Raw genomic sequence first — 22,073 nt, 5'->3', positions numbered from 1 at the left:
AGAGAGAGCATGAGCAGAGGCGGGGCAGAGAGAGAGGGAGACACGGAATCCGAAGCAGGCTCCAGGCTCTAAGCTGCCAGCGCAGAGCCTGACGCGGGGCTCGAACTCACAGACGATGAGATCATGACCTGAGATGAAGTCGGACGCTCAGCCGACGGAGTCACCCAGGCGCCTCAGCTCTCGTTTCTTGTGAACTTTGTCACGTGCCTGAGCGGGACTGGAGACGGAACATATACCGCATGTCACGGGCAGTAAACAAAGTATGTTTGTCCACATTCGAAGCCTGCAGCTGTGACCCGGCTGTGCGGGGCCACCAGGAAGGCCACGCGGGAAGGCACCTTTGGGCCTGAATCACCTGTGATGACATCTGGTTATAGTCCTTCCTCTGCGGCCCAGGATGACAAATCAGCAGGCAGCAAGCTCTTTCTGGTCTTTCTGGGTGTGGAGCAGGACATAATGCCTCTTGGGGCGCCTGGGCGGCTCCGTCGGTTAAACGTCTGACTCCTGACTTCAGCTCAGGTCGTGATCTCGTGGTTTGTGAGATCGAGCCCCGTGTCGGGCTCTGTGCTGTCAGCACACAGCCTGCTTGGCATTCTCTCTCCTTCTCTCTTTCTGCCCCTCCCACACTAGTGCCCTCCCCCCCACCCCCGAAAAAAACCTAAATAAATAAACATTAAAAAAGAGAGAGAGATAACGCCTCTTGGGTAATTGTTAGCTCAGGCTGGGAGTTGCCTCGCTTTGTGCAGCCGGCAGTCTGGTTGTCCTGGTGTGTCTGCTCCCTGGGAAGGAAGGGCCTGTCCTGAAGGGCCCCATCTGGAGCCCTGGCACCCTCCACCGTTACCCTCATCTACCACCGGTGGCTGTTCAGGGTGTTTCCCGGCCCCCAGCACAGGGCGTGGGTAGGCACCCAGGGTGATGCTGAGCCTGCCTACCCTGTAGCAGCTGCCGCTGCCCCATGGAGGAATGGCTCCTTCCTGCCTCCTGCCCTCCTGATCTCACCGTGACACCACCCCTAGGAGATGTAGTGACGGCCCTGCCACTCAGGGGGAGCATGGCAGGAGCTGGGAATGACTGTTGATCACCAAAAGACAACACCCCTCAGCATGATGGGGAACACTTTGGGGGAAACCGAGGCAACTCTTTCTAGGGGCAGTGCCTCCCATTTGAACCTCCCACCAGCCCTGTCGAAACAGTAGGAGTGTCCCCATTCAGGCGGGGATGCTGGAAGCGAACACAAGTTGTATTTTGCCCTCATTTCATGGGCAGACCTCCTGGGATCAGGGGGTACCAAGCCTCCTAAAGCCACCTGGGAGTCTGGCAGGCAGGAGGGAGGGCACCGGGTGAGGGCAGAGATGTTAGCCCCTCCCAGCCACAGTGGCACTGCACCTCTGATGACGTGTCTCCCTCTCTGGCCAGGCCTGCCTGTGCAGTTCTGGGGCTAGGAGAGGAGGCTGGCCCGCCTGCCTCTCCTCCTGGCCTGAGCAGGGGGCCATCAAGAAAGTCACGGGGACCATGCCGCTCATGGAGCAATTAGCTGCATCGTGGCCTGGGGAGCTGATGGACCAGGAAGGAGCACTCAGCTGAGAGCAGCGGCCATGGCCAGGGTCACGGGGTCAATGAGAGAGTTCTTAGGGGGTCACGTGAAAAGCACTGGCAGCAGGGGAGGGAGAACCCCTTGCCTTTCTGTGGTTTGTGTGTCTGTGGTCCCTGTTCCAGGTTCAAGAGACTTAGGCTCTGCCCTTCCCCAGGAGCAGATGGGCACTGACTGGAGAATGGCCCCAGCAGGGGCCACTTTGGGCCCTGGGGGCCTTTGGAAGGAACCAGAGACAGCACAGACCTTGGGGGCATCCCCGGGACCGTGGAGGGGAAAAGTTTGCCGAGATATGTTCTGGGGCTCAGCAAAACTGAGTGCATCTAAGGCTGAGCTAAGTGCATGCTGGGGTACACTTGGGAACCCCAGGGATTACACCATACCAAGTCACTTGCCCTCACGCTGGGAACTGTGACCCGCACAAGGTCAGCACCAGCTTGGTGTCAGGGGTCAGAGAGAGGTTGCAAAGCCCAAAGGAAGGCCCCAGAAGACAACTGTTAATAGAGGGAGCCCATTATACCAGCCTTGGAAACTGAGGCTCAGGAGGTGAAGCCCTCAGATGCTCATGGGGCCATTGCAGCTGTCCTCACCACACTGGCTCAAGGTCTCAGTGAGGGTCCTGGAGGCAAAAACCAGAAGCTGGGCAGCTACTAGTTGTTTAAAGGAGACCGTTCTATTCAGTAAATCTCTTGAGCACTGACCACATGAAGTCATCCTGGAGACCTAGAGGGGTCAAATCAGACCCAATCAGCGAGGGGCTTCCTGTCCAGAGGTGGCGGGGCGGGGGGTGGTATGTAAACTTGAGCTATATTCCTGGACGCTGTCCCAGGGGAAGAACTGAGGTTCCCCTGGCCAGCGTCAGACCACCCTGGAGAGGAGCGGGAAGTAATGCTGGGGGATCCGGGCAGGAGAGAAGCCTGGATACAATCCCCACTGACAGACTGGAGGATTGGTGCCCGGCTGGGCTTCAGGAAGGCGGAGGAGGGCGTGAAGAGGAGGGGCGGCTGGGCTGAGGTCAGCCTCCAGGGTGCTGCTGGAGGGGGTGGGGGAAGCACAGGCCGAGGCAGGTGGAGGAGTCACTGGCACAGGAAAGCTGGTGATCACGGTGGAGGAGGGACTCTGGGACGTGGTGTGGCTTTCTGCACTTTGGCCCGAGGGATCCGCCCTCTCCTCCGTGCCCGCCCTCCTTGCTGGCTCCCTCTGGGCAAAGCCCCTCGAAACAGCCCCTCCCCAAATCCCTCTTCTGCCAGCCTCGCCGAGCTCCCTTTCCTCCTCCTGCTGGGCAGCCTCTTCACACGGAATGACAGCAAAAAGGTGTTCGACTGATGCAGAATAAACCGCGTTACAGACCCCCAGGTTGGCAAAGACCAAAGGGTCCAACTGCAGCGAGTCGGGGCCTGGGCTGGGTCTCCAGCACTTAGCATGGGTGTCCTTCAGTACTTAACCTCGCCCGAGCCTTAATTTCCTCCTCTGCGAAATGGAAAAATATAATTAGTACTGATGTCATAGGGCTGTGAGCACAGGGCCGTGGGACAGAGGCAATCCTGGAGTGGGGGAGGAGGGAGGTGAAACCCTAATCGTTGAAAAGAGGCAGGTCAGGTCTTGAACGTTATCAAAGCTGAGCGTTTGAAAGCCAACGGGCCAAATGTTAGGCAAAGTGGCTTATTCCTAGAAAACAAGTATTAAAAAATTCCTAATTAAGGTCTGTGTAGGCAAGGCCTCCTTCTGGGCCATTCTACCTACCTGGGTGGGAGGAATATCTAGGCACGGCCCTTCTATGGGGGAACTTGGGTCACATATTTGTGGGGGTGGGATGGGGTACAGATAAGGGGACCGACCATCCACCAGCAGGGCAGGAAACATCACCACATCCCCCTCCCCTATGGTTCCCCGGGGTCTCAGCCTGCCCCAGGGTGGGGATGCAGGAGTGGGCTGGCCGAGTGGGCCGAGGTCAGGCCTCTCCTCTGCCCTGTGGTGGCAGCGGTGGCAAGGGCAGGGTGGGCGGGCAGGTGGCTGTTCCTCGAGCCATGGCTCAAGGTCACTCTTCTTAGGGTGATGCAGGAAAGACACGTCCATGGCTGACAGGTGATTTGGTCGTGGATATACAATGGGAGGGAAAGAAAGCTCACTCCTCTAACTGTATGCAGTAATGTAACTCTGAGTTTTGTATCCTAAGAAGCAGGACAGTCTTATCCTAAGAGCACCTTGGTTAGTTGGCAAAATCTACTAAGGTGAAATATATGAGAGCAGGCATGTACCTCCGTTTCTGTTGCCTCTTCAACATTTAGCTAAAGGCTTTCCAGAACGGAGCAGTGAACGATCTGTGAACATTACACAACGCCATTCACAAAGCCGTTTGAGGCAAACAACTTTAAGTAAAATAAACGACTTAAATGGACTTCCCCCCTAAAATTGCTTTCTATGTATTAAAAAAAAATCCCCAAACCATAAAAACTCAAAAAAAGGTTCAAAGAGATTTGCAGTAGGTTTTAAATTTGTAACCTCAGTTATGTGCAAATTCAAAGTCATCATTCCAAGTGCTTAAAGTACCCTCCCCCCCATCTCCAGAATCTTCTTTATTGCCGTGAAAGGGGTCTTTCTCCTCCTTCCATTCACCGGGGCTTACGTCTTTCACCTACTTCAAAACCCCCTCTCAACTCTAATCGACCCTGAAATCTGTGATTTGACCCGTGCACTGGGCCTGTGTGGTCAGTGCCCAGCCCGGGCCCAAGGTCAGCCCTCCTGAGGAGCCACCACGCAGGGCCAGCAGCCTTCCCATCAGCATTTCTGTCTCTCCCCTTGGCCTGACTGATGGCAGGCGGCTTCTGGGCTGGCTCGCTGCCCAGGGCCTACCTTCTCAACCTGGACACCTTGACCTTGGCTCAGACATGGAGCCAACACGGTCCCTAGCGGCTCCACTGAGGCAACTGAGACCTGTCGCGACCCAGACTGCCACCTGAGTCTTGAGTAGAAGCCTTGGGTGGCATTTGAACTCACTGGGAGTATCAGGCAACCTGTTGGCAGGAATTTTATCTTAGTGACGGGAATGATGGACTGTTTAACATCCCTGTTGCTGAATGTACAAAAAGCCTTTTAAACCAGTTGTAGATCCATTCTTGCTAAGGAAAGTATTTTTTTTTGGGGGGGTGGTGGTCTGTTTTTGTTTTTATTCTTATCCAAGTTACATGTGAATACAGTTTTAAACTATCAAATAGATCTGTAAGGTTTGTTGCAACAAAACAGAAAACAGCAGTTCTCGGTCTCTCTCCCTCCATTTTTCCATCTCAGAGGCAGCCACCTTCCCCTCTCTTGGCTTTCTGTGTTGACATTTACCACTGTTTCTAAATGACTTACTTCTTCATTTTTTAACTTTAAGCTCTGTGGACATATTCTATTGATATTCTGTTCTCGGTATCTATGGTTGTATAACAACCATCCCCAAACAACCTTAAACAACATTTATTGGTCACAGATCTGCAATCTGGGCAGGGCTTGGAGGGGACAGTTTGTGTCTGATCTCTGGGGCCTCAGCTGGGGTGGCGGGGGGGGGGACATGGGGGATCCACTTCCAACGTGGCTCCATCACGTGGCTGATAAACGGGCTCCTTTCCCTGAGGGCTTCTCCACAGAACTGTTCGAACTTGCTCACAACATGGCAGCCGGATTCCCAGAGAATGGGAGTGGAAGCTGCCAGTTTCCTAAGGCCTGGGCCTCGAAACTAGCACAGGGTCACTTCTGCCACATTTCTGCCTATTAGCAGCCACTGAGCCTGTCCAGATTTAAGGGGGAGGCACACAGACGCCATTTGTATTTATTTGTTTATTTAGCAGCGTCACTGAGGTATAAATTGACAATAGGAATTGTATACACTTAAGATGTACAACTTGGTGTTTTGATAATATGTATACATTGTGAAATGACCACCACAATCAAACTAATTAACATATCTATCACCTCATAGTGATCATTTTCTCTCTGTGGTGAGGACACTGAAGATCTACCCTCTTAGCAGCTTTCGAGCACACGACACAGTATCGTTAACTGTATCACCATGCTGTACGCGAGGTCCCCGGAACTTGCGTGTCTTACAACTGAGACTTCGTACCCTTCGACCGACACCTCCCCATTCTTCCTCCCTGCCCCGGCTGGCCCTGAAAACCAGCATTCTGCTCTGCTTTTACGAATTTGAGGATTTTAGACTCCACACGTAAGTGAGAACATGTATTTGTCTCGTGCCTGGCACACTTCACTTAGCGTGATGTCACCCAGAGTCACCCATGGCGTCACAGCTGGCAGGATGTCCTCCCTCGTGGCTGAGTAATATTCCGTTGTGTGTATGCGACACATCTTTATCCATTCCTGTGCTGGCGGACACTTGGGGTGCTTCCTGTCTCGGCTGCTGCGAGGATTGCTGCTTTGCACCACTTGCGTGGCCCCAACGTGCTGCACGACTCTGCCTCATGCTTTCAACCCCTGGCAGCAGCGTTTGAGGCTCTCTTGTCCCCAGAAGGAATCCAACCTCTGGCCTTTGCTGTCCCCACCCCTCCTCTGCCCCCACTCCCCCAGGGCGCTCCTCCCCGCCTCCTCCGTGGGGAGCCCAATGTTGCCCGTGACTCCGGCACCTGCTGGTGCCAGCTCTGTCGGGACATTTGGGCTTTGCTCCCTCTCTCAGGCCTTCACCTTGCCTGGATTATCACGGTCCCCCCAACCTGGCCTCCAGCTTCCCACCTCGGGGCCCGTCACTGTTCTGTGCTTGCAGCAGCTGCGGGGGGCATCTGGTGCTGTGTCTCCCCAGTGGTGTGGCCTCTTCCTGGGACCAGCTCCCCAGCTTCTTACCCATCCCTCCCAACTGCCAGAGACCCCAGGAGCTACCATTCTGCCCCGTGACGGCTCTCTGATGGGCCAGGGGTGGGCAGCCGCCCCATTCTTTCCTGGGGTCTCTCTAACTTGGGAGAGGGTGTCAGTTTCTCTCCAAGAGGGTGGGCTGCAAGATACAGAGCTTCCAGAAGGTCGTGGTGGAGGAAGTGATTTACACCAGGAGGAAGGGAAGAGGAAACGGAGAAGGGAGACAGAGCCACTCAAGGTGACCTGGAGGGGTGGTGCGTCCCTACCTCCCTCACGGTGGGCTTTCCCGCCCTCCTCTGCTAGTTCACATCCAATCTTCCTACCAGTTCCCTCCTCCCAGAGCCACTTTGCACTGGGTTTCTTTTCTTTGTAATCAAAAGACAGGAGTTTTCCTGAAGGCTCAAGGGCCCCTCTCTCTGGCTCCTTCTCCCCATCTTTCCCGACCCTGGATTTTCAGTCCTGAGCCCTTCCAGGCTTCCGGTCCGGGCTGTGTGCTGAGGATGCCCGGCTAGAGGACCACTGTCCTGCACTTCAGGGCTCAGCCCGGCATTCCCACCTCTACCTGCGGCCGCTACCCCTACTGCTGCGTGCCCCCCCCCCCCCCGCCCTCCAGCCCCAGCCCAGCCTCTGTACTGCCTCCACCTCCCCCCCACCCCGCGTCCCAGGTCTGTTCTCAGCAGAGACACTAGCTGGCTTGCACCCTTCATCTGCTCCCCCCGTGAGGAAAGTCCTCACTGTCCCAGCTCGCTGGCTCTCCTGCGCTCCAGCCTCCCACGCCCTCCACCATCCAGATGGCACTGGACCTCAGGGCCCACGCCTGCAAATAGCCAGCAGTCTGCTCCCTGAGGCCCTGCCCACACTCGACCTCCCTCTCCTGCTTTACCTTCATGCCATCACCACCACCTGCCACGCTAGTGACACAAGTCCCCTCTGGACAGCGGCCCCGAGAACATAGGGCTGACTGAAGGCACAGAGGCCACACTGTGGCACAGCTCTGGTTGGAAACCTCCAGTGGCTCTTCACGGCCCTTGGAGTGCAGAGTCTCTGGCCAGCTCAGAAGGTCCATGCAGTCTCCTTTTCCAGCATCTTCTTGCACATCCTCTCAGTGCTCTCTGACCCTAATGACCTTGACCTTCACAGCTCGTGATTAAGTCCAATACTGTCAAGCCTCAGTTTCTTCACCCGTGTGGGGCCCATGTGTCACCTGGCTACTGTCCCTTCATGGCTTGGAATATGCTCTCCAGCCTCGGAGCTCTGCTAGAGCCTCGTCCTGTAGTGACATTATTGGCATGACGCCTCCCCCCGCACGGTGATCTGAGGTGGCCCTGTGAGAAAGACAGGGCCTCGCGTGGGGTCTGGGGCTCCTGCCTGTACTAGCATGCAGTGGTTCTGGAGCAGCCGAAGGGATGAACGAGTCTTACTTTTTGACGAGGTTTTGTGCTGGTCATCCTTTTGTCAAGAGCTCCATCACGTGGGGACACAGGAGGGGCGGCCCCCTCCGTGGGCTTCCCCCAGAGCCCCGTGTGCCGGGGGAGGGGATGAAGACGAACTCCGGTGACTTGGAAAGGGTGCTGGGCCGCCTCCTTTGGGCCCACAGGCAGTGGGGGGGTAGTGGCGGGCAGGTGCCTAAGCCCTGGTCCTGGCTGGGCAGTCTCGCTGTGTCACTCTGGCCGGAGACCTGCTTCCTTGCTGGGTACAGTTTCCACTTCTGTCAAACGGGGTGGGGGTGGGCTGGGGCCCCAATGGCCCCCATGGCTCCAGAGTGCATCAGGGCGACTCCCAAGCGAGTGCCGGAAGCCAAGATCTTCTTTGCTGACCAAGCTGGCTATGCCTCTCCAGGGCTCGGGGGGTCCGGTCTGAGTCCACGCTGCTCGAGAGGGAGCCCGGCTGCTCTGACACACCGCTGCCCTGAGGGGTGCCACTCCATGGGGGCTCTGCCCTGCCCCCAGCTCCCAGGCTCCGTGGGAGGCCTTCGGGGACAGCACCGGGGCTCTGTCGGGCTGCCCGGGACAGCAAACACCCAGAAATCTCCTCCTCCAAATGCCAAACCACCAGACCCTCGCCCATCTTCCTTTCCAGATACTTGGCTGCAGGAGAAGGTTCTGGGGACAGGAACGGAGAGGGGGTGGCAAGATGGACACTTGGAAGGCTGGCTAGGGTGCTGGAGGAAGAGAAAGGAACCGAACGGTGTCCTCCCTTCCCCTCTGACACCCAGCCCGGTGCTGGATGAGGACGGGCCATGGCCTGCCGGTGGACAAAAGCAGCGGCTCCATCAGCCCTCCGGTTCCTGCGAGGCCCTCCTCCCAGGTATCGTACTGAGTTTTTCTCTGAAGGAAATTCACTGCCACCAGATCAAATGGGCTTAATACTGACACCAGAGGAAACGGCACGGTGGAGCCGGGGCCAGGGGCACCGTTCACCCTCGCTCCTGGCAGCTCCTAGGGAAGCTGATCTGTGGTTTCCCAGTTAGGTGGGGAAGGAGTGCAGGCCGTGGTCGGGCCAGCTGGGGAGACAGCACCGCCCAACGGCCCTCCATCTCTGTCCCTGGGTCCCCGAGGACGGTGCCACTGGTGGGCGCTCAGGACGATGCCAGGCAGGTGACTAGGCCAGCCTAGGGCCACCAGGCACCCATTTTCCCGTCCCTGGTGGGGAAGGCCAGTTTGGGGGCTCTCCTTCCCTCTGGCAGGCCAGGACCCCACGGGGTGCTGCCGGGGTTTGGGACGGGCGCTGGAGGTGCCGAGGGGCCAGCTTGAAGCAAGGGGGTGTGGACAGGGCCACTCAGAGCTCTGGCCTAGGACCTGAAGCGGGGGGGGGGGGGGTGTTATAGGACCCATGCCTCCCCCATCCTGAGGCCAGCAGGCAGAGAGGAAGTGGTGGGGGCAGGGACGGACACAGCCACCTGAGGCAGGGTGATGGCTGAGCTTGCTGTCTTGCATACTAATTACATTTCTAATCAGCCAGAATGAGGCCCTGGCAACAGTGTGACATGTGGCCAGCTCTGTGAATCATCCTGGAACTGACAGAAAGGTTCCAGAGGGTGGCGATCTCAGCTCAGCTGTGAGGGGTGGAGCCCGAGCCAGGTCCCCAGTCCTGGGTCCAAGGGGGACCCTGTGGCCCTGGCCTCCCAGGGGTGCCCCACACACCGGACCACAATTCACACTGATTTTATTCCATGACACTGATTTGCTGAAAACCCCCGGTTTCCTGGGCAGGGGAAGGCAGTGGGTGGGCAGGCAGAAGAGGGGCTGGCCTCCCAGGAGGACCGGGTCCTGTTCTGCTCTGGTTAAGCACCAGCCGGGCCTCAGCCTTCCGTCCGGCCCCACCCTCTCCTCTCCGGTTTGTTTAAAAACTGAGCTGCAAAAATAAAACAAAATGAAGAAATAAAAACAAAAACCCTGAGTCGTTAAAAACCAAATTAAAAATCCCCTTTGGTGTCAAAAGGTCCTATTCCTAAAAGCCAGCGGGTGGGGCAGTGGTGTGGGTGGGGTGCGGCTGGGCTGGAGGCCGTCGTCACCGTCACGCTTCCTCCTCGTCCCGCGGGCCCGGGAGGCCCTCGGGGCCCGGCCGCTTCAGGATGGCACTGTACTTGAGGGCCGAGGTCTCCGCCCGCAGCACCACTTCCACCAGGCTGAAGATGGTGACGACCTGCAGCAGAGCAGAGCCAGCGTGGTGACCCGAACGGGTCGTGAGGGGCCGGTCCCGCGGGACGGGAGGGACAAGGGCCTGCCACTGTCCATCTAGCTCGGCCCCAGGCCCACTCGCCCTGCCCCTCTAGGCCTCTGTCTGCCCATCTGTAAGCCGAGCCTGCTCGGGGACTGAGGCCAGGTGGCCTTGGTGGGAAGTGAGGGAAGCACACACGGCTGTGTCCGTCGTCTGGCGCACAAGTGAGTGCTCAGTGTCCGCAAAAACAGCCGGGGTCTGGGGCTGGCCTTCAGAGTGTGCTGTGGGGAAGACCTTACGTGCAATTTCTGGGGTAGGGAGTCCACAGTTTTCATCGGACTCTCAAAAGGACCCCCAAAATGAAAACCCTGCTCTACGGGGACAGGCAGAACCCCGTCCTCTCCCCGCAGTGGGTCCCCAAGGCAGGGAAGGCAGTGCCGGAAAGCCGTGGCCCGAAGGAGGTAATGTGGGCGAGCCGTGTGGGTCTCGCAGGTAGAAGCTGAAAGCCCACCGGGAGCTTGAGTGCTTGAGGGTGGGGGTGGGGGCGCAGGAGGGGCAGCAGGGCAGGCAGGGCAGGGGTGCCGCAGGAGGAAGGCTCCTCGAGAGCTGAGGGGCGGGCGGGCCCACAGTGGCATTCTGGAAAAGCTGCCCCACCCCCTGGTTCTGACCTGCTGCACCGGCTCCTGCTCTAGGTCCTCAGGCTCCCAGACAAGCGTGAGCTCCGGCTTCTTGCCCACCCTTTGGAAGTGGTGGGACCGCAGGGGCAGCGCCTGGGGGTACACACGCCTGTGTTGTGGGGTGCAAGCTCTGCGTGCCGCCTCCTCACCTCTGACCCCGAAAGGCTGCCCGCTGCTTGGGAGGCAGCTTCTGACCGGCCTTGAAGGAGCTCCCCGCCCCACTCCCAGCAGACGGCTGCTTGACCTCTGACTACGGACCACCCCCACCTTTGGCTCTTACCTCCGGCCAGCTTTAGGAAGGCCCTGCCAGGCCATCTTCCGTTAAGGCAGGACCTGAGGGTGACCGAGTGCTGAGTGGCAGGGGCTGGGTCTATCCTGGCTCATCAGGGGCCGTCTACTTGAGGCCCAAGGTGGACGGGGGAACCCAAGGCTGAGGGGTGCCGCCCCCTGCGGGGGCTGGGTCTGTTAACACAGGCTGAGGGCTGGCTTGTCTGCAGACCCAAATCTGTCTGATGACCTAGACCTGAACTTTTGTCCTGCTCAATGAACTTCAGGGCAAGAGCCCTGATTGAGTCCAGCTGGACTCCATTCTGTCTCTTCCGCTTTGCTCCACCGTATTAATTCCATGTTTATTCTACGCCATGTGCGGGGCTCTGCACTCCCTCCCCCAAGTGTTCTGGATGTCAAGAAAGTCGAAGCCAGGGTCAAGGGCCAGGTGGTGACCTGCCAACCACAAGGTCAGCTGAAACAGGCCCCTCAGATGGCGTTGGCACAGGCACCAAGTGCCCCTGGAAAGAACCTTGAATAAATAATCACACAGGGCAGGACCCAAGGCAAGGGCCGGTCTCTTCCTTCTCTTCAGGGGACATAGTTTCCAGAGTGGCCCTGGATCATTGTCTCATCTTTCCTTCCTTCACATTCCTATAAAAAATTCCACCCCCAAAGCCTGCACACTCTGCCGCCCTGCACTGGCTAGGGTGGGGCCCATTCTCTGGTTGCCTGGGTCCTTCGGGAAGGGGCCCAAGCCTGACTCTTGGCCTGGATCCCTCACCCTAGGCAGGTGCAGCTGGGGGTCCCGGCGTGGCTCAACAAGTGGGCTTGGCGACGGGCGGCAGAGGGTAGCAAGGTCGGGGGGGTATATACACTCGGCTGCCACACGCCATTGTCACTGCCTTAGCTTGTATTCTCCGGTGCACACGAGGACATCAAGGACCTTGCGCTGTGCTCCCATCCTCCACGCTCGTGTGTCCCTGGGCCAGGAACCCCCAGAGACCAGAGAGAGATGGAGGAGACCCCAGCAGAGGGTTGGGGGACACGCAAGTGAAAGCACAGTGTGTGGTCGATGCAGCTCGGTGGGTCTGTGAGAGGAGGGAGGGCTTTCAACAGACGCCACGAGGTCCCCGGCTCCCATGTCATAGTGGGTGCGCTTCAGCACTGTGCCTGCCCGGAAGGTCCCCAACCCCGGCCTGGGTGGCCGTGGGCACTCACATTACAGTAGACACGCTTCTGCACCCCGTAGCGCAGCACCAGCACGTCGAAGGCTTGGTTCAGGACGCCTAGCACCATGGCTTCTGACTCCAGGGGGCCACTTTCCTGCAGGACGGAGCTCTAGCCGAGGCTTGGCCACAGGACATGCCATCACCCCCAGGGCCCACCCCAGCTGCCGAAGGCCCATGAGCTCCTTAAGGGCGCCTCGTGAACAGGTGCCCAGGAGGGGGAGTGGGGTAGGTGAGGGGGAGGGGCTGCCAGGCCGGTGGCCTCACCTTCACGAGGATGGCAAAGAAGAGGCCGGTGCTGAGCTCCTGTACGCGCTTGGATGCCATGCGGCGGTCATTGCAGTGGTCGGCCTGCTTTTGCAGGGCGTCGGGTTCCAGGTCCGGCAGCTCCCTGTAGCCTGGGAAGAGGGTGGGTGCGGGGCAGCTGGCAGGGTGCTGTGCGTGTGCCGGCCACGGCTGGGTGACGGGAAGCATGGTGCTCCCTGCCCAGGCAAGGTGGGGCCTGGGAAACCCATGCAGGGCAGAGGCCTTCCTGCTGCTCAGCTCCGGAGGCTCCGGCAAGGTGGGCAGCCATGGTTGGGGTCCTCGAGCCCCGGCTTTTGTATAGGATTTTAATGAGCCCCACTGCAGCCACCCCCAGCATGCTCACAGAGGGTGTTTCTGGGCCCAGGCTCCCCGGCTGCTCAGGCCGTCTGCCCCCTGGAGTCTCTACATAGAGCCATGGGACCCGCTCTGGGGCTGGGCAGCCCTCAGGTGGGCACAAGCCTGAATTACCCCAGTGCTGTCTTACCAAGAGTGGCGGCCAGGAGGCGGTGCACCAGGACGTCAGCAAAGCGGCGGATGGGGGAGGTGAAGTGGGTGTAGAGTGGTACGTTGAGGGCATAGTGCCGGAACTGTGCCTGGTCCCGCAGCGTCCCCGAGCAGAAGTACAGTGCCATCTGGGGAGATGGGAGGTGAGTCTTAGAACCTGGCCAGGCCAGGTCAGGGCGGAGTTTGCTCTCCCAGGCTGTGATGCTCAGAGTCTCATGATGGGCTGTTTTGGGGGTGGACTGAACTGCCAGGCTGTAGGTGGCCGACCACAGGCCCGAGGAGGCCAGGAGCCACCCTCTGTAAGGGGACCAGTGTGGCTGCCACGAGGCTGTGCAGAGCCACGAGATGCCCATGCCCCTCTCCTGCTGAAGACAAACGTGGGCCTTGCCCTGCACTGCCCGGACCCTTCGCGATGGCAGCACGCAGAACAGGCCAAAGAGCACCGTAAGGGGCCCACCTCGCCTCTGTGGGGCCCAGGGGGTGCTGGGAAACCTCAGGATGGTTGGAAACCTCCTCCCTCCGAGGCCTGTGGGACCGGCCACCCAAGCCCTCAGGGAGGGCCGCCCACCTGCTGAATTGTGAGGGCAGCTGGGGAGGAGCTCATCCTCCCCCTCAGCCAGCCACTGCCGAGTTTTCGGGGCTGTTACCGCCCGCGACAAGGAGGGAGCTGTTTCTGGTCTGCCCCTCCACGGGACGGGGATGGGGCAGCTAGTGTGCAACAGGGAGAAGAGGGGAGGCCTGTGGCCATGCTGGACAAGGGGCCGCAGACGTCCCGTGGAGGCAGCAGCAGACGCCGAGGAGGCTACGGGGCTCTGCAAGGACGCGAAGTCCACCTCCGCCACCATCATGCGGCCCAAGACTCCTGCTACCCGCCTAGAATGAAATCGACTGGGGGTGCCTGGCTCTTCCTCTGTGGCCCAGGCCTAGTCTTCGTTGTGACCAACCTCGTGCCCTCTGGCCCCGATGCCTGTCCTGCTAGAGGCGATGCTTGCACCCTGGCACCTCTGTACCCCCCATACTCAACCCTGCACCAGCCAAGGGAGGGAGAGGTTTGCCAGCCACCGGCCTCAGCCCTTCTTGTCCCTGACAAGCTGCCCTGAGCCAAGACTCGAGAGGCCTGAGTTCAAAAGGCCCTTCTGCAGGGGAGGAAACGATGATGGGGTGCTTGAAGAGAGGCCAAGTTTCTCTAGGGGCCCAGCAAATAGCTCCAGGCCCATAGTGGTTCTGCCATCCGGGAGCCTTGGCCACCGTCCCCGCAGCTGTTTGCCCAGTGGTCCCCAAGCTTCCGGGGCTGGGAATCAAGGACGCCGCTGCTGCCTGGGAACAAGAGAACAGGTTCCTCATCTAGGGCCAAAGTCACACCCCTGTGTGCTCACTCACTTGCTCCCTGTTTGCACACACCCGCCTGTGCACTTGGCCAAACGGACAGCCGGCTCCAGTTACTTTGTGTACGTCGGCCCTGGAATCCAGGGCACAGCTGGGGATGGCCTGCTCAGCTCCCTGAGACCTCTTCCCCTCCAGCTCCTGCTGGGACCTGGGTTATGTCCGGGGCAAGTCCCCGGGAGAGCTGGGAGCAGCCTCCACTCCAAGCCACGTCTGGGCCTTGTTCTCGGGGGTGGCCCAGATGATCAGGGGTGAGGAGGACGGAGGCCCTGGTCCCCTTTCCGGCTGGAGAAGGTGTCTCTGGGCAGGGTGGGATGGGTGAGGGCTGTGGCGTTCCCAGGGACCAGATGCTCCGGGGACAGCCCTGGTGCCCAGTTCCAGCACCTTACTTGGGACTTTTGTGCTCACTGCTGCTGCCCCTGCTCGGTCCCCTGTCCTTGTCCCAGTTCTCAGGACTGGGAGAACAGGGGCACTTCAGAAATTCCAACAACCCCCTGCCATCAGCTCCCCAGACAAAGGCTGGCTGTTAAGGTCACTTACTGACAGGCAAGGCCAGAAGTCCACTCTATTTAAGGCTCTGGGTGACTCGGGAGAGGAAGGCTCCTTTCCGTGGAGCTCCAGGGCTAGTCTGACCTTGGAGGTGGATGCCTTCCAGAGGCTGGGGGCAGGGAACGGGAGCCCAATTAGCCCTCACGGCACAGTCAACAGGTAGATCTTGGGACCCAGGGGCTACTGCATCTCAGAGTAACTGGAGGGCAGAGTGACATCGAGCCCCTTGGCCACAGGCACACCTGCCCCTCTGTGTGGCTTTAAGGGGCTTGGTGGGGGCAGACAATTGTGACTGGGGGCAGGGGAAAGGCAGCCAGACCACACGGGCCCGGATGACTCCATTCCTGGCAGAAAATATGACTGTCAGAAAATAAATCGGCTGTGGCCAGCTGAGGTGACCTGGTTCCTGTGAACAGATTGAATCTGCAGTGACTGAGCCCCTGAAAAATGGTTTGTCACTGCCCCTCAGCCAGACTGGGGCCCAGAGCTGGTCCCATTAGTATCTGTGGCTCCCGCTGACCTGACAGGCTGGTGGGGTGGCTCCTTCCCAAGATGCTTGCGCCTGCCAGAGGGCTGACACCTGCTGTTAGGAGCAAGCTCACTGTCTGCTTCCTAGGCTGCCAGCCTGTCACCCTGCCTGCAGACACAGGCCCATGGTCTAAATCCTCCTCTACTAGCTGGCGAGAGGGAGACAATTCTGCCTGGGGTCCAGAAGCCGTGGTATGGGCTGATGACTGCTCCCCTGGGCAGGCTGCTGCAGGAGACAAGACAATCTCTCCCCTCCGGGGTGCCCGTGCAACTGAGTTGCTGACCAGCCCCCATTCCCTTCCTTAAGCTGGTCTGGTTTGTGGCGACTGGGCACCAAAGGCTTAGCGTACACCCTGTGGGGACTCCCTGCCTTCTGCTAGGAAACAGAGCCCCAGAGGCCACGTGAAGGGGGCAGTGGGGCTCAAACGAGGCCCTTTAACAGCCCTGTAGAAGCCGTCCTTGAGCAGATGAGGCAGGCAAGTCTGTGTAGGAGGCAGATCAGGCTCAGGAACCCAGGGCTCACCTGTCCTAGGTGCTGCCTGGGGGTGCTCCCCACCCCTCCCCTTAGTTCCTGTGTGTGTGGAGGCCATGGATGCTCCTAAGAGAAAAGGGAGGATGGGGATGAGGCCCCTCCTTACCTGCATGGGCCGGGAGCACATGTTGGTGAGCACCTCCTTCCGGGCCAGTGAGTACTTGTCATCTCCAAATGTTTTGGTCAGACTTTTCTAGAAGCAAACCCGTGTGATATGCAGTCAAGCTTGGGTTGGCTCTGGGGCCCCTGTCACCCTCTGACCATCTGAGACCTGGCTCTGGGGAGGAAGGGTATGCTGAGGGGTTCGACCATGCTCAGATGGCCACGGTGGGCTGCAGGGGGCCAGCAGCCCCCAGCCCATGTCCTGCTCTGAGGTCAGTCTGTGTCTTATTGGCTGGAGGGAGAGACTGGTTTCCAGTTGTCTGACCTAAGGTGCCTCTTTGCCCACCCCAGGCTTACAGCACAGATGGGAACAGCCTCCCTCCCGTGGGATCGGAGCTGAAGTCACGGGTCCCCAAGCCCCATAAGGCTTAGATCCAGGCAGGAAACATTTGACCCTACTTACCATAAAAAACATTCTCTGGCTTCCAATCATCTCAGCCCCTTACTGAAAGTTTCTGGACCCAAGCCCCGCCCATCCCTGGCCACAGGATCCCTGCCCATAGATAGATGGGTGTTGACTGGCTTCCCGTGGCCTGGTCCTGGTGGGGAGCATGGCCCACGGCCAGGGCCTCTGTGACTTGGAGGCTTTCTCCGCTAGGGTCTCCCCCTCCCCTACACTCCCGGCACTCACGTTGAGGGCTCCGGCAGAGCTGAAGTCCATGGGCAGCCCCATCTGGTCACAGAATTCCATGAGGTCATTGAGCATCTTGGTCTGGGGCGGGGGGTGCCGGCGCAGCAGGGCGCGCTCAGGGAAGGCGCGGTAGGTCTTGTGGGCCACTGCCATGTTGGCCAAGAGCATGAACTCCTCCACGAGCCTGCGGTGGGGGGAACCAGCAGGGGTCAGGGGCTGCTGCTCCCCTTCTCTCCCAGGCTCTCTGTGGGCTGGCTCTCATGTACCCTTGAGTCTCAGCCTTGAGACACTGTCCTGTCTCCCAGGCTTGTTCCCCTGCTCGGGCCCCTCTCCGCGCTAACCGGTCTGTATCACTCTTCTCTGCTGAAGCGTGAGGTTGCACACCGCCTCCCCGATTGGACGGAGGGATGGCATCTGTCTTATTCCCTGCTATGGCCCCAGTGTTTGGCACCCCAGCACCCCAACCCCACCTGACTGGAAGAAGGTGCTCGGTAAGGAGCTCTGCTGAATGACTAGCCTCCTAGAACACGCAGAGGCGCACCAGCTGTACGAAAACAAGGCGCCCAGGTATGCCATGAGAACTCAGAGGGCTTCCTGGGGGTATGTGGAAGGCGGTCAGCAGACCCAGGGCTCCCTTCTCCCCCAGGGGAGATGAACGGAGAGTCGCAGAGGGCAAGAGGGATTGCCCGTTCTGGGGCAAAGCAAACGCGCAGTTGAGGTGACCAAATCCCAGACAGTTAAAGTGTAATTAGAATAAACAAGTATCAACGGATATGGCTTCAAGACACAAAGGCACACCAAGGACCCAGGGAGAGGAGCGGGGACGGATGGGGGACGAAAGGAGCAGGCAGAGTGGGAAGCTGGATCACACAGCCCTGAGGTCAGCACCCCCAGCCCCCGCATCTGGGGCAGGAGGCCATATGCTGCTTCCCGCACCCGGGGCTCCCGTGGGAGGATAAACCGATCACACACACGTATAAGAGCTGAAGCCCCTGGAAAGGGGGCTCGGGCATGCTGTGGCCACCGTGGCCAGGGTGTGCTGCACAGGGAGAGCCTCGCTCAATTCAGGGAGCTCTCCCCCCTGCCTTTGATCTGGGCCCCCAGGCTGCATGTCGAGCCTGTGCTTCTCCCACAGAGGCAGAAGAGGTCAAGGAGTAAGCAAGCTCCGGGAGCCCTGGCAGCAAGCAGCCGGAGGCCGGGGACGCACTTCCTCTTCCTGGAGGTGTGGGTAGTACTTCAGGGTTAGCCTTGTCACCTGGCCAAGCTCTCGAGAGGAAAGAAAAGCAGCCAGTGATGGGGGCGGGGGGAGAATCAGCATGAGCTGACAGAGCCCCTCCCCCCCCCCCAGACTGGGCCTGCCAGGGCAGAAGTGTGGCTCTGGCCTGCCAAGCCGCCCCGAGAACAAACCAATCTCCCAGAAGCCCTCTCTACGAGGAAGAGGGGCTGGAAATGGCCCTCTGGCGACAGCACCACCAGAGGGACTGGGCCAGATCTGGGTCTCGGGAGAAGCCCACCCGAGCCTGCACTCCTAGCCCCTCCTCTGTGGGGATGACTTCGGACTGGCCCACCATGGGGCAGGGATACAGCTCAGGTGCAGGACTGAAGGGTCAGGTCTCAGCTGGCCCTTGTACATGAAGGAAACCCTGTGTGTAGAACGAGGAGTTCCTTTATACCCTGCTGTGCAGTAACAGCCATTTACATTTTTTTTTTTTACATTTATTTATTTTTGGGAGACAGAGCACAAGCAGGGTAGGGGCAGAGGGAGAATGAGACACAGAATCCGCCACAGGCTCCAGGCTCTGAGCTGTCAGCACAGAGCCTGATGCGGGGCTTGAACCCACAAACTGTGAGATCATGACCTGAGTCGAAGTTGGACGCCTAACCGACTGAGCCACCCACGCCCTCCTGTAACAGCCATTTAAATGACCATTCTGCCTCCCTCTGCTCCCCAATCTGTCCTTGTGCACATCACTTCCCGCTGAAAAACCTGAGTTCAGGCACCTGAACCCAATCACCATCTCCCAAGTGGAGGGACGTCTGAACCCCGGCTCGATGCATCTGCTGTAGGGCCCTGCACAGCACGGACCTTTCCCGATCCTCCTTTTTCTCAAATGCAGCCTAGGGGTAGTAGCACCTGCTTCACAGGGCGGTTGTGCAATCCAATGGGACTAACACATGTCACAAGGGCAGACCCTGTGCCTGGCACGTCATCGGCCTTAAGACACAGGATGTGCTTCCCTCTCTCCCCGCCTTCCACACCAAACCTCCAGTCTGTACTCTGCCCTGTAAGTTTCATCCCTGCCATCGATCCCCCCTTATTTGCCTTTTCCTCACCTTCCCTGAAGGCCCAGGCTGAAGGCCGTCTCCATCACCCCCCTGGGTACTTACTGCTAACTAGCCATCTGGCAACAAGAGCCAGGCTGTTCTATGGTCACCTGTGTCATAGTCTAGCACTGTTTGACTCTCCATACTTGATCATCCTATTTAGATCTTGTCAACCCAAGAGAAGTCTCAGTTCCTGCTCAATAAATGTCTGAGACTAGAGACCATTATCACCTAAATGCTTCAGATGCATACCTTTGTTCATTCATCTGTTCACTCAACAAACACTACTGGGTGCCAGGCGGTTCTAGACCTGTCTCCCCATGCAGTCTGAGAGTCCTTGTGGGCAGGGGGGCACATGGTCTCTTCCTTGGAGCCCTGGAGTCTCCAGCCCAGCTGCAAGCTTGGTTGAAAAGGGAACACCTATATATAACCTTGGGGCTGACCCTGGGCTGTGTTTTGCCAGTGTGGCCAGCAGGGGGCAGCATGCCCCCATAGCAGGGTTGTGGTCAGGATGCAGGCTAGGAGTGCCGAGCAGAGCAGGAGGAGAAGGTTGGGCTGTGGTGTTCCAGCCTGTCCCCTCCACCTGACTTGCACTGTTTGGGTCAAAGGAACAGAATGCATGGGGTGCCTCCCCAGGCAGAGCCTTGCTCCTGTTCCCACTTTCTGCAGGGGCTCTCCCACCTCATCTCTCATGGTCTCAAGTAAGGATGAGAATAGGAAGGAAGGGAATGAGGAGGGTGCAGCCAATGCCCAGAGCCTCAGGCAGTGACAAAAGAACCAAGTCAAGCTGCTTCTCCAGCGACCCCACTACTTGTCCTCCCTGGACCCCCAGTGCAGTCCCACGAGTCTCCTGAAGCCGGTGGGAGAAACACAAGCGTGCTCTCGTTAAACTGGAGAGAAGAAAGTCTGGCAAAGCTTGAGATGCAGAGGCTGACCTTGGAGAGGTCCTGTGGTGCCTCCCCGGGGCTCATTTCTCCCCGAGTGTCTTCAGTGCCTCCCTCATGACAGGGAGGCAGGAGTTAAGAGGGTAGCCCGTGCAACTCTCTCCAAGATGGTTTGCTGATATCAAGCGTTCGCCCCAGGAAAACGTCCATGTCACCAAACTGGGAGGTCGTGCAGCAATAAGCCTGGACTCCCCGGGTGTTGCCACGGCTCATTGGTGTTCTAGGATGGCGGCAGGGACCATTTCCTCACAACCTGTCCTTAACATTCTTCTTATACCAGCAGGTAGGAGAGGGAGGGGCAGAGAGAACACACAAACCGCGGGGACAAGGGAGCAGAAGCGGGGCCTGGAAGCAGAAGTGGCAGCCATCCTGGGGTGGTTGGGAGGGACACATCGCTGCTGGAGGACGGTCCCCAGTGGAGTGTGGGAACAGGAAGGCCAGGGAAATGCCAAGCGGCCGGCAGCCAGATTCCACTGAGTTCAGAATTCACCGTCAAAAATAGGGCGAGGCATCACGGAGGGAGAACTGGGCTGGCGGCTACTGGGGGTGGGCCAGGCGGATGTCTCTGCTCTCATCTGAGGCCTGCAAAGTCCCCCTCGTTGGGCTCAACAGGTTGCCCCCGACCCCACCATGGGTCAGTTCCATGGATCAGCCAGCAGGGGGCCCCCCAGCATCTTCCTTCCACAGGACCTGGGACGTGGCAGGAGCGGCTTAGAACCCAGGAACTTCTGGGCAGGAAAGAGCCTTAGTTTATAAACTGCAGCCCTGCAGCCTGTGGTCCAGGGGTCTTTGGGCTCCCATTCAGTGTTTTTCTCTGTAGTCAAAAGGGGCTGAAGGCTTGCGCTCTGAGGGAAGGCAGGGTGATCAGAAGAGACACGTGGACAGATGGCATCCCTTCACCCTGATCTCCTTCTCCTGTTGGGGGCCAGGGCTGCATGCACAGACCCAGCAGGCAGGCCTCAGACGATGCCCCAAGCTGTTCTGGGTGGTTAGGACGCGCCCCTGAGAGCAAATGTCACACGCTGGAGTCTGGGAGGTGGGGACGGAGGCCTGTGGGCCGCCGTGGCCTTGGGCTCTGCTCGTTAATCTGGGTACCTGCCCTGGTCATAACCCGTCCCCTCCTTCTGCTCCAGCGTGTGATGTTTGCTCTCAGGCATGAGATCACTCAGCCCTGCTCGGAAGGTGGCAGGGGAGGGGGTTTGAAGTCAGCAACTTCCTGGCAAGTGCTCTAAAAGGGGGGGCTCAGGACTGGCCAGGATCACCTTCCAGAACAGCAAGCCAAGCCCTTGGAGATGGGGCCTTGATTCCAGTCCTGGCATCTGCTGAGCATTTGGAGCCCAGTGCCAAATGCACTGGGGACCCACAACTCTGGAGGTCTTGAGGGGGCGGGGTCTGTGATAGACAGCTGCACAGCCGGCTGGGGGCTGAACCAGGATGCCAGCTCGTCAGCACTCGTTCTCAGGATCCCACCTACCTGTGCTCTGGGCTTCCAGGTGCTGGGCATGGGGGGTGGGGGGGAGGCGGAGGGGCAGGTGAGAGGCTTCTCGTCCCAGTGAGAAGCCGAACAAGTCTAGAGCTGTCAGAGTCCCTCACCCGCCACGGCAGAGGGCGGGCAAAAGCCACAAGCAACCTACTCACAAGTATACACACTCCTCACACAGCAGAGACGACTTTGGTCCAGAACGGGGTTTTCTAAAATGCGGTAATGTTACTTAAAGAAAAAAAGTATTAATATATAGGAGATGCGAGGGCGGGGTTTTATTTGACGTTTTTCTTATGGGACATCCCTTCACCTTTGAGACGCTAACGTGCGTCAGGACTACAAGGAGCTACCAGATGCAGCATTTACCGCGTATTGATGACTGAACTTGTGTCCCAGCTTGAGGGATGACGTCTGGGAAAGGATGCTCTACCTGGCAGGGGTCACACAGGGGCGAAAT

At 58.8% G+C, this 22,073-nt stretch overlaps 1 protein-coding gene across 1 annotated transcript in view; it reads right to left on the bottom strand.

Annotated features, from left to right (window-relative positions):
- Positions 1-5,392: 5,392 nt before the first annotated feature.
- The window catches only part of LOC112871553 (DIS3-like exonuclease 2), a 147,946-nt gene continuing 131,265 nt past the window's right edge, over positions 5,393-22,073 (bottom strand). Inside the window, exons 7-13 of the mRNA XM_086719929.1 lie at positions 16,865-17,048; positions 16,178-16,264; positions 13,060-13,207; positions 12,537-12,667; positions 12,262-12,366; positions 10,765-10,866; positions 5,393-10,081 (exon numbers count right to left, since the gene is read on the bottom strand). Of these exons, the coding sequence (XP_086576055.1) occupies positions 9,953-10,081; positions 10,765-10,866; positions 12,262-12,366; positions 12,537-12,667; positions 13,060-13,207; positions 16,178-16,264; positions 16,865-17,048 (886 nt within the window). The 3' untranslated portion in view covers positions 5,393-9,952. The remainder of the gene's footprint in view (positions 10,082-10,764; positions 10,867-12,261; positions 12,367-12,536; positions 12,668-13,059; positions 13,208-16,177; positions 16,265-16,864; positions 17,049-22,073) is intronic.

Source organism: Puma concolor, chromosome C1 (genome assembly GCF_028749965.1).
Source record: "Puma concolor isolate L17-30 chromosome C1, mPumCon1.1.hap2, whole genome shotgun sequence".
Classification (NCBI taxonomy): Eukaryota; Metazoa; Chordata; class Mammalia; order Carnivora; family Felidae; genus Puma; species Puma concolor.
This window is presented reverse-complemented; position numbering and strand designations above follow the sequence as displayed.